Source organism: Neopsephotus bourkii, unplaced genomic scaffold, assembly GCF_033783945.1.
Source record: "Neopsephotus bourkii isolate Nb327-2 ecotype Australia unplaced genomic scaffold, CSIRO-AGI_Nbou_v1 NB_244, whole genome shotgun sequence".
Taxonomy (NCBI): domain Eukaryota; kingdom Metazoa; phylum Chordata; class Aves; order Psittaciformes; family Psittacidae; genus Neopsephotus; species Neopsephotus bourkii.
This window is the reverse complement of record NW_026900754.1, coordinates 466,276-478,652: the sequence shown is the minus strand read 5'-3', so window position 1 is coordinate 478,652 and position 12,377 is coordinate 466,276. Positions and strand designations below refer to the sequence as shown.

Here is a 12,377-nt window from a genome sequence, read left to right as displayed (position 1 = left end):
AGGCATCTATTTTGGTTTTTATGTGGGCTATGCAGAGAGAGACTTATGGCTGTATTACTCAGGTGTTTGAGTCTACTTTTCACTTTTGGCTAATGAGAACCTCAGATCCAAGGGTTAATGACTTGATCCCACAGTTATTTCTTTTTCCCTAGCTGGCTGTCCTTGCCTTTGTGGAAACTTTGATCAAAGAATGACCAAGTAGCACTTATTATCATCGTGCTAAATCATCAGAGACTTGCCTTCACTGCTCCTTACCACGGGTCAGCAGAAAAATTGGTTCCCAGCACACGTTTGTCAAGGACAACCTTGAGACTTTCTGTGAAGGCTTGGCAGGAGTTGCTGAGGCACTCTGCTTATCCCCAGACTTCTGAATGGCCCCTTTGAGCAATTTGGGCACTGTTGGAATAGGTTCTGCTCTGATTTACACCGAAGACTGAGGCAACCCCCAGACATCTTGGAGACAGCAGTGATTACGGGTGGCGGTGTGGGGCTGTACAGCTTCCTCCAGCACCTCTTAACCTTGGGAGATGATAGGTGTGATTTCATCCCATCTGTTTCAGTGAGATACAGGTTGTTATTTCATCCCCTCGTGTAGTGGTTTGGTAGAAGAACTCAAGCAGTGGTCTCCTGTTTGCCGTGGCATACCTCTAGTTTCTGTGGGCTCTATGGATGTGCCTGCACTGTTCACGCTGTCTGTAAGTCAGGCACGTCGTGAATTACTAGTCTTTTGTTTGGCTTGAGTGGTTTCTGGAATTTTCCAGGACTTACATGAGTCCTGCATAAATTTTTTATGTGAGAGCACAAGCAGGCAGCCCAGTTTGATAACCTCATATTGCCTCAGCACTGCAGGGAACATGTGAATTTAGCAGGAAGCATTTTATTTATTTATATTTAGCTGTAACATTGTTTGACTTCAAATCCTGGTTTTCTCCTCAACTGGAGCTCTTAAGCTTCTGCCCTTGCCCAAGTTTGAAAATTTAATGAAAATTCAGAAATTGTAATATTGTTTAATGAGCTGCAGGTTTGTTTTTTCAATGGCATGCTTCTGGGTGGTTTTTTTTTTTCCAAAGAGTTAACTGGGCTTTTGTCAATGTACAGATTAAATCTATTCAGCTTCTCTTCTCCCTCATTTCTGTCCCAGAGAGGTTTTCCTCAATATTAGGGTACAACAGAGCCCTGTGCTCTGCCTATCAGCCTTTGGGGCTCACTGTAGTGGTAGGGTGCCCATGGGCTGCTGTTCCTGCCAGCTGGGTGGTCAGGCAGCAGGAGAAAGACCCTTCTTCCTTCCACTGATCCCTGGCTGAGATTCAGCACTTACTATTTATACTGAAGTCGCCTCTGGAGATCTCAGCTGAGATCAATATCCACTGTGCTGACCACTGACTGAAGCTGGAGGTTGTCATCACCACAGAGGGCTTGTGCTGTGAGTGGAGAGGCAGGGAAGTTTTATTGTCCCTTTAGTGACAGGGCATGGACACCCTGAGAGACAGAGTTGTCCTAGGCCATGTGGGAAATGTGGTAGAGATGAGCACCATCTCTCGGTGTCCACATTGTAGGTGCTCAGTGCCAAAATGTGGGTGACTTCTGCCCACCAGAAGGTAGAAGACCTTGAGGTAGGCTGGGGTACCCAAGGCATCTGGCAGGGGACCCCCTATCCTTCAGCAGCAGCAGGGAGAGGCCAACCTAGGTGGGTGTCTGAACTAGCTATAGGCACTGCTGATCAGGCACTCTCCACACTGAATTCTTGAGCAGGACCTTTATCAGGACCTGAGCCAGTCCATGTAACACCAGTGAAGACTCTAATGGGATCCACAGAGCTGCTAAGGGATGCTCTGAGAGCTCCTGGCACCATGCTGGGGTGGGATCACTCCCTGTCTTGCTCCCAGTGTTGTGTCAGGCCCTGAACCAGGCCATCTCATAGCTGAGTACTTGGAAATGAGTGTGATGTAATACCCAACCTGTGTACAGCCAGGAGTCTGACTGCTTTGTCACGCTTTCACTGAAGAAGATTATGCCTGAGGCTTCCAATAGAACCTAAAAGCGTTAGATCTCTCACCTACTGTTTTTTCAACAGGCATTCCAGGTTTGGGTTTGGGTTTTTTTAAATATAGAAAGCCCCAGCCTGCCACAAACCTTCTGCCAAGCTGAAGGGTGTTACCTTTGAGGAAATACTGATGCAACTACAAAAACTCTTCAGAAGAAAACCAGCTGCTGCTTAATATTGCAGGGTCATCTCTCTCTCTGTAAAAGGAATTCAAATGCTGCAAATTGAAAGTATTTTTGAGAAAGACATAGGATCTGGCTCCATGACCCTACACGTCTCTACATCATGTAGAGCAGCTCTTAGAACAAGGTGCCACCCTTGAGGCCATGGCCGGAGTTGTTGCCAGTGCAGGATTGTTCCCTATAGGATGACTGGTCTCAGAATTACATCAAGTCAAGCTTTAATTTCAGCGTGATATAGAGCTTTATTGAGAGCTACGTAGACACATGAACATGAGTGTGAGGTAATATTAAGATTGGAAAATTGGCTTGAAATAGTATACTGGAATAAATATAAAATGGGCAGTATAAAAATTTGGCACAGATGAAACATTATTCATGTAACATTCTTACTTTTGTTGGCAAAATGATGCTAATAAAATATTACTGTATATTTTGGAATGGGGCAAAACGTGCCTTAAAAACTAGTTGCCATGCTGCCAGCAAGTAATTGGGCTTGAATAATTAAGGCCTGACTGCGTGCTTAATCTGGCTGAAGTGAGCCTCGTGGATGCTGAGCACCGTGACAGGGTCATGCATGCACGGGGAGAGCTGAAAGCAGGCAGCAGGGACGTGTCCTGCACTATGGAGGACTTAGGAGAGGAGGTCTGTCCCAGGGGCTTTCAGCCTCTCCTTTCCTCTTAGGAACAAGAGAGGTAACAGAACCTGTTTTGTCACGGCAGCTCAGCAGTGGTAATTAATCACAGCTGCTTCAAAGGTGGAACGTTCCCTGTGAATGCTAGGTTTTAAATGCATTCTTTAATCAAAAGATGCATTAAAAAAAAACCAGGTACGCTTGTTCTTCCCAGCTGAGTAAATTGCTGATTCTTCTTTTTAGCAGAAATTAATGCGCGTGGAGCCCCTTTGAATGTTGTGCAAGGTAACGCAGGCAGGTTTTTTTCTTTCTGCTGCTGCCATAGCATGGCCATTAGGATAATAATAGCCAGTGTTGCTTACAGCTTTTATAATAGTCTTAAGGGCTCATGTTTTAAGTCACTGGGAACAGGCTTATCATCAATACTTGGAGAGTGGCGAGGGGCTGAGCACTGGGCTGGGACACCAGAGAGAATCGCACCCTAGCGTGTGACATCTCATGGCTGTCCTAGCTCTGAGAGGTGGCTCTGGACTGCTTTCAATAACCTTTCATCATGCAGTGGCTGTTGGGGGCTGCGTGGACCCTGAAAGCTGGCATTGAAGCCTTTTCCATGCTGTTTTTGGAAGATACGCAGGCTTTATTGCATGTTGGTCTGGCCCGGTCCCCTGTTATCATCTGTCCCTGCACAGCAATGGCTGTGCAAAACCCACATAATGCTCTTAAGAGCAAGTGGGGAGTTGTCACGCTAACGGCTTTTGCCCCCTGAATACCTCTGGCACCAGACTAAGGACTGTTTAAAGGCAGGACTGGGAGGAGAGCTTGCCAGTTGCTGAAGTGGTCTCTCTCAATCTGAATTAAAAGAATTAAAATTCTTGGTGGATTATAGGTTGTAGTCATGACAACAGATTCCCTCCCTTTCTCTTTTTACTGGAACTGTCTTGTAGTTCAGATATGGTGCCAAACAAAACCCCTTAAATCAAAGGAAAGATGTTACAGGTAATAGCACCATTAAATTAAAAGGCAAAATAAATGGTCATCAGCATTTTGATGATTGTGTTATGTTTTATTACTGGTATCTTCTTGTGAAACTGAATCTGTTGGCTATGCAAGTCAATAAGGCTTTTGTTTGGTGGTATTAGAGGGAATTTTGCTAGCCTAAAAGAAGTGGGGATAATTACTAGCAGGACTTCTTGTGCAGTGTATACCTATAATAGTTAAAGGGAAAGCTGCTTAAATCTATTCTGACAATTGCAGATACAGCACTGGAGGAATCATTTGAATTATTCATTCTGCGACAAGGAAACATCCCACTTGTCTTCCCTTTAGAAATGAAATCCCAGTCTGATTAAAAATATACTTTTATGGGTTGGTTTCTTTTTTTTCTACAGCAATTTTTCCATTTCAAAACTTCTATTATAGTTGCCTGTGAATGTAGGTTTTTAAAGAAAAATATTCTGATTTTTAAAAGAAAGGAGAAACTGATTTTTATTTTTTTTTACATGAACTGCTTCTTATAGAATAAGTTTAATGAAATTCAGCTTTCTTTCATAAATAATGCAGCACTTGCATTTGATTAGGTGAAGCCTAGAGGAATTTCTACCTAATCAGATGCATAGCAAGAAGGATATTGCCTGCAGACTGTTACCATTATCAGTGGTGGTGGCAAGGAAAATACAGCTCTGTGTGTGTCCGGATAGAAAGCTTTGTTTCTTGAGAGAGGTTGCAAAACAAGGCATACATGTTCCAACTGGTTCCTTGCATCTCAGTATCCTGACTGTAAAATAAGGTCTGGCTTCTGAGTATTGTCATTATAGTGGCATGAAGAGACCTCAGGTTAACTGGACACCTTCTTGCCCTGTAATGGGTTTCTGACCCTTCCAAAAAATGGATACATGTGGGAAGACACAATCTTTGCATCAGGGGGCTCATGGTCAAAATAAGCAGAGTAGACATTGGCAATCGCTGGAGCCTGTTCCAAAAGTATTGAGAAACAGCACAAGCCTCCTGATAACATCAAAATGGAAAACAGTGTTCATGTGCCTCCATTCATTAAGAAAATAGATTACGTACAGCAAACCACTTTGCAAATGGTGTATCTGCAAGTTTTGCAGAAACATTTTGAGAGTTCTTAAGTAAATGTTGGTTTAATTAGTCATTTATGGTCAAGTTTTACACAGTTCTGTAAATCCAGCTACAAGACTTTGTTCTACTCTGGTTTTATCCCCAGGAAGTCATTAGTAACAGCAGTAGGTGTGCATGAACAGAGGGTAGGTTGAATTAAGGCCATTAGTGCTTTAGTCAATATCATGCTAATAAAGAGTCTGGTCCCCATTCTCTAGCCCTTAGGTCAGCTGGCATAAACTGACCCACAAGTATTCATAGAATCATAGAATAGTTAGGGTTGGAAAGGACCTTAAGATCATCAAGTTCCAACCCCCCTGCCAGTATGTGTATCCTTTGAGAAACAGTGGCCAAACCCAACTTAGCTGCTGGGACCAAACCCTGGTCTGGGCTTAGCCCTGGAGCATTCCTGGCAATTATTTGAGGGTGGTGTAAAAGTGTTGGGAACCACGTTTAACAGTACAACAGCATGGATGGTCATGGGCTCAGCCCCTGGCTCTGGTTACTTTACTAGATGTGATGCTCTCTTAAGGCTTGGTTATAGCTCTGCTGAACTCAAGTTGAATGGCATCTCATTCTACCGCCTTAATAAAGTCATATTCCAAATAAAGCTGTAAAGAACTGAACCCTAATGGCAAAGCTCAATGCCATTGCCTTATCTCACTGTGCTCAGATTATTCTCTCAATATTTGTTCAGGTATGTAAAATTGCAAATGTCAGAAGTTCTTCAGGCCACATGCTAAGCGGGTTTAAGCTGACAATTTTTGCTAGCTGGGGTTCTGGTTTTTCATTTACATTTCTTGGAAAAGGCAATGAGATGTAATGAATAAATGTAAAACACAAGAAGCAGAGCCCAGGATGCATGGGAGTTGTGCTTGGATCCTGTGATTTGCTGTCGAGAGGTTTTAGTGCTGAGTGCAGAAGTGTATTTATGTAGCTGCTGGTCAGAACTGTGCAATTTAAAGGTGAAATCAGTTCTCTTTTTTAATCTTGAGTTTTCATTCCTCTCCACATTGGTGCAAGGAAATCTTCTGGGCCTAAAATGTCATGGGAACAACAGAGGCCAAGAACAGAATTAATTTCTGAGTTTGAGAGCAAAATCATCAGGTTTAGGGCTGTAAAATGTTAATCTGTTTTTTTTCCAAGACTTGTCTGAAATACTTTTGCCCACTCATAACTGAAGCACTTTCATGTCAGATATTAAAGCTGTTTTTACGTGTGAATACTGACAAAAGTAGTGCGCAGCTTTTATCATAGCCAACTGGAAAAATACCAGCCTCAGAAATATACCTCCCAGACCTTCTTTTGGTCCAAAACAATGTCAGAATCACATAGAAAAATGGGAAACAAGGCTGAGCCCTTGGTGATTTGCCCTAAGATAGATAAGACGTTCTTCACTCAGGATCCTGGTCAGGTATCACACAGAGCTGCTTTTCAAGTGCTGAAGAGCAAGTAAGCTTGGTCCTTCCCATTCCTCTCCTGCTGCTGTTGTGGAAAGCATTTCTCCCAGCTTGCTTCAGCTGCGGAGGCTTAGCCTTGATGATCAGTGGGTTTTAGGGCCAAGGTCAAGATCCAACACTGTATACTCATTACCACCTTGTCCTTTGCTGATTCTTCTCCGTGCGTGGGTAGCCTCTCACATCCCAAAATGTGTCAGGCCCACTGGGTAACGTCAGTGATGGAAAGCAATACTACTCCTGTGCCAAATGCAGTCTCGCCATTAATTTCCTAGTCTCTGCTCCTCTGTGAGAAAACCAATTGGGGAACCCTTCAAAAATTTCTTGAGCAACAAATGCAGGTGGTATGGGTGAGTGGAGACACTGGGCAATGCACCTGAGGGCCTGCAGCAGAAGTGGTTACCTCTGAGAGACAGTATGCTTATCTGTACAGGACGGAGGTTCATAGAGTCTGCAGTCGTTAGTTACTGTAAGTGGTGGTCGCTACATTTATCTTCTGTCATTATAATAGGTTCAATAAGTAATCTCTGTCTGCTAGGCTTATTGTTGGGTAAAAAAAAAGGGACTTTGGGCTCTTCTCTTACTTAGGTGTAGGAAACATCCTGGGTCCGTTACTGGTGCATGTCCATTTTCCCTGGAGTTCCTTCATGTGTTCCCAGCTTCACCCCCAAGTAAGACTGTGCCAAAATCACTTATATTCTGTGAAGCAAAAATGTGACTGATACAAATGTTGCAGCAGTGTGTAAAATACTAAATTATTCATGGTACTTAAGCACAGAAAATCCCAGGGCTGAACTGACATAATGAAAAACTCCAGGCAAAAGAACACACCATGGAAAGTTTTAGATTAAAAACAGTTGCAAACTTCATATTCAGCCTATATTATGGAGTCTTAATCCCTTCTTCCTTTAAATGCCCCTCCTCATGCTGTACCCTGAGCTATCATAGCCAGCTATTTTTAATGTCATTATCCACATCACTTTCCCATGAACAGGGACCTAAGGCGAAGAAATGTCAGGTGTCCTCATTTAAAACAGAGTATCTATAGTGGCAGCGGGATTTGTGACTAGGTCTTCTCAAACCCAAGCATTGCCCATCTTAATCTGCTTCCTCCCTATCATGAATGGTCATCTTGAGTTCAGTGGGCAAGCACCTGTGCACCATTTCATACCAGAGCATTGGACTTCCTCAGCGCATTGGTCTTCCAGCTTGCCTGGGATTTGTGGGCTACTGACATAGATTTATTCATTTATTATAATGAAGCTCAGTTTTCCCCCATCTATGGCACAAGGGGTCCTGGGTGCTAAATGTTACCCTGGATTATTTTCCCCTCTAGAGTTTTCTGGTGGAAGATCTCCAAACCAAAATATTAATGTACGAGCACAACTTTGAGAATCTAAGCAGCTGAATGGACCGTAACATGCTGCTTAGTTCATGGAGAATTTTAACACTTGGGTCAATATGTAGTGTTGTAACTGAAACACACTGACGTAAAGATCAACAGATCAGTTAAAAGAACTGAGCCACGTAGTAAAAAAATATAACTAGAAGCTGAGGGAATTCATACTGTTAAGCAGTCTGTTTGCATATTTTTGTATCATTTTGTTTGGTCCCGAAAACATTGTTCAACGGCTGATTTCAGGTTTCCTTTTGCACTTTGTTACTTTTACTGTGGAAAACTGATTTAGAAAAAAACCCAACAAACAACAAAACAGATCAATTAAAACTGTTTTGTTGGTTTCTGTGTATTTCAAAACATATTTCCATTGGAAACATATTTTTGATAAGGCAGTTCTTGCTTGCTTGAAAAACATTTTGCATAAAAACATTAAAGCTGCTTTAGTCATTTTGTCTTTTGCTTTGAGGGGAAAAGAGACTTTCAGAAGTGTTCAGTGTTCCCTTTTGCCCTGGAGGCATACAGGAACTGTAGAAGAGGATCTGATTCGCTGTCTCTTTGAGAGTTGAAAAGGCTCCTCAGGGTCCCATGAGGACCTGCTGCAAATGAAGGGAAGACAGTGTTTCCTAGCTGACATCCTTCCCTTTACCAAGTGGTGGAAAGCGGTGGCAGTATCAGTGACTTTGGCTTTACTTGTCAATTAATGAGTATCTGTAACTTGTTGTTTCATTTTTCCTAGACTGTACCCTCGTCACGCAAGTGCTCTCAACAACTTGGGGACGTTGACCAAAGATGTGGTGGAGGCAAAAGAGTACTATAGACGGGCCCTTCAGTTAAACCCTCAGCACAATCGAGCTCTCTTTAATCTCGGCAACCTGCTCAAGTAAGTTGAACACAGAACAGGCACCAAAGAAATTCACATTTTCCCAACACTCACCACCAAACTAGTTTTTTCTGCCAATTGGTAGAGGAGTTGCATTGTTTCTTAGTGTCAGCCAACAGTGCCAGCACAAAGGTAAGGCTTAGTTTGGATGTCCTTATGCTTGTTTGGGTATCTTTATGGTAGTTTGGATATCTTTATGCTGTGTACTACATCACTTAAGGTGATGTTTGCAGTTGTGTTGCAATTAGAAAATAGGTGAGGGTTTTACTGGAAATATTCACAAGAAAGAAAAATGGTAAAGACAGTCTTACTGCAAGAGAAATGGAAGGTCTTTGTATTATTCATCACATTCGGTTGATTGAAATTAATCTTCAGTGGCAATAGTTTTTAAAAATACATATTGTCCTTTTAATTCATCATGTTTGCCTTATTATTCTCTGTGATATTTTTTTAATATGAAATATTGATACAAGAGGATATAAGCCAGAAGCAGCACCATGACATCTCATGTCAATAATGTTTAAATCTGGCCTGTTGATGGGCTCTTTTATGACCCAGCAGATGGGTAGAAACTGGATTTGTTGCACTAGCAAAGGATAAAGGAAGCGTGGGAAAGTCTCTTAGAACTGCTGTTTGTTTTGTATGCAATGTGTCATGTTTTCCTAATGTGATAGTTAAGATATTGTATCCCCCTTTGGATATTACATGCTCAGCGTTGTTCCGTGGTGCCGTATCTCGTACTATGTTAAAGGTGTGTGATGCTTGTGCTAAACTCATTAAAAGAAAACACTCAGGTTCCACCCACGTATTTACTAGGACTAGTAACGAAACTGTCTGGCATAGGGAATTTCCAGTTGAATTCTGCTGAGTTCCTTACACCCATCCCTGCTCATAGTGTGGAAATATAGTGGTGGATATTAGATTTCACCTCCTGGAGTGCTGAGAAAGGGTATCTCCAGGATTTTGGAAAGATGGGTTTGCTATTCCCATATAGGAATCTGCTTCTCGTTATTCCTTGTAAATAAACTATCTAAGCATCAGTTGCTTCTGATTTACTAAAAGTCTGGTTTGAGGACCACAGGGTCGAATTTTTAAGGGTTTTTTTTTTTTTACAGAAGTCCTAGAGGAAAAAAGGATGTTTCTATTTTCTGCTTGCACGTAGTGAGGACAACTATGTGCCAGAAGATGAATGTTCTCAGGAAGCATTGCAGAGTAATGGCTGAATAAGCCTCTGGTTTTGTTTACATATCCTAAAATAAAATAGTATGTCATCATATTCTTGCTTACAATAAATATTGGTGAGTAGATAATTAAACAATGCCAACAGATTTCTTAGTTAAAATAGACCCAAAGATGTCCTACCTAAAAGTGAGAAATCTCTTTCTCTGCTTTCATGCCCCGTCATCAGTGACACAGAGCAGCCTGATGCTGCTTTCTTGTGTTTTGTTTTGAAGCTTCCCTTTAAATAAATATGTAACTTCTCTATATACATTCATTTTTTTGGAGATACAGCATGAAAAACTGAGATGAATATCATTCAGAATACCTCACAAATTTATAGTCTGTGGGATATTCTGTAAAGAGATGAGAAATAAAATATTACAAACACTTGAAGTACATATTTATCTTGGCTTTCTGTTGGAGGAAGAATAGGAGAGAACTTCTTATTTGCAGTACTCTGTATAACCATACCTCAAACACTCCAATATTCAGTACACTGTTTCTTATAAAGAAAAGGCTCATAACTCTTATGGGCTTTGAGTGTGTTATGGTTTCATTTCCAGAGGGAAAGTGAAATGCCTAGAAACAATGCCACTGAAACACTGAGTTTATTCAAAGGACTGCTTCTCTTCTGAATGTAGAATAACACAATGTGTCCTGCTGCCGTGATTTAGTCAATGTTTAGTGAAGCCATCCATTCAGGGGAAGGAGGACTGTTTGCTCTCTCTGATACAGGCTTCTGGATATGTATGTGTGTGAGTGTGATGACACAGGTTTGTGTAACTGTCTGAAGATGCAGGTAGATATTACGTGTATTGAGATTTAGGATCTTTTAGAGAGTGAAACATTATCTCTTCCATTTAAAGAAGCAAACTGAGTGTTAATGTTCAGTGGTAGTGCATCTGGCTTTCTGGATGGTTTCTGGTTAGGATACTCTGCATCGCATGAAGTGCTATAGTTATCCATCAGTACCACATACATGTTGTAGCCTATTTCCTAAAAAAAAAAAAAAAAACAAACAAACAAACAAAAAAAAAAACAACCCAAAAACACCAACCAAACCAAAAAATCCAAACCAACAAAAACCAAACTCTGGCATTGTCAAATTTATAGTAGATTAAAGAAATAACTTAGGTTGGAATGGACCTCTGAAAATCAGAGGTCCTGCTGCTTAGAGCAAGTCTAATCAGATCAGGTTGCTTAGGGCTGCATCCAGCTGAATCTTGAGCACCTCCAAGGTGTTACAGAGATGCCACAATCTCCCTGTGAAACCTGTTACAGTGTTTGACCACCCTTGTGCTGAAAAATATTTTTCCTTATATCTAATCAGAATTTCCTTGCTTCTGTTGCTTCTTGTCCTGTCACTGTGCACCTCTGAGATGAGTTTGGCTCTGGTCATTCTGTATCTTCCTGCCAGACAGTAGCAGCCAGCAATGAAGTCACCCCGAGCCTTCTCAGATACGGCTCTCTCAGCCTTTCCTCAAAGCAACAGGTGCTCTAGCCCTGAATTTTAGTGGCCCTCTTTTGGCCCTCTTGCACTGGGGAGCCCAACTCTTGACAGACATTGCTCCAGGTGGGGTCTCACAAGTATCCTTTATGGGGAAAGATCACTTCTCTGGCCCCACTGTTGGCTTCCTTTGCCATGTAGGGTACATTGCTGGCCCATGGTTGAGTTGTTCTCCACCAGGACCCCAGTCATCCCCCAACCTGTGCTTGCACATGGAGTTATTCCACTCCAGGTGCAGGACTTGCATTTGCTTTTGTTGAACTTCATGAGATTCCCACCAGACATGGTCCCTCTGAAAAGCAGCTCTGCATTGCAGTGTATTGTCCACTCCCCCACTTTGGTGTCATCTGCATAGTATAGATGAATGGCAAAGGAGTGCATCTAAATTACCTGAATTGGTTTTAAACCAGGGAGGCAAACAGGCTTAGAGGCTTCCTCTCAGGCAGGCAGAGTTAGACACTGCAAGCTCTCCCTGTGAACCAAGTGGAGCACTTACTGAGTTCTGTGATTCTGGCTTTACAGAACTAACTTTACAAAATAAAACGAATCTTGACAGTTAAAACATTCCCTAAGGCACTAATTCCTAGGTTACTCTTTATGTTGCAACTGAAATTTGCCCACACACAGCCCTGTGCATCATCAGACTTCTGTGGAGTGGTTTAAACTGGGGCTTGTCCAACTCTGGGGAACTTGCAAAAATATGGGAGAGATGCTACCAGTGGAAAGAGCTTTGTCTTGCTCTGAGCTCAAGCACACTGATTGTAGGGGGCAGATTGAGAGCTTGAGTGGAAGAGAAAGTCAGGAGAGGGCATTGTAAGGGCGGGTCTTTGGAGAAAAATCAGATTGAGTGATCATAGACTCCTCATATCAGTTGAATTTGTTCTCTGTCATAGCGAAAGTGTAGATTACCTAGCTTTTCCTGCCCCAGATCCCCA

At 42.2% G+C, this 12,377-nt stretch overlaps 1 protein-coding gene across 1 annotated transcript in view; it reads left to right on the top strand.

Annotated features, from left to right (window-relative positions):
* TMTC1 (transmembrane O-mannosyltransferase targeting cadherins 1) overlaps positions 1-12,377 on the top strand; it is a 139,956-nt gene that overhangs the window by 112,685 nt on the left and 14,894 nt on the right. Inside the window, exon 12 of the mRNA XM_061345846.1 lies at positions 8,571-8,714. Coding sequence (XP_061201830.1) covers positions 8,571-8,714 — 144 coding nt within the window. The remainder of the gene's footprint in view (positions 1-8,570; positions 8,715-12,377) is intronic.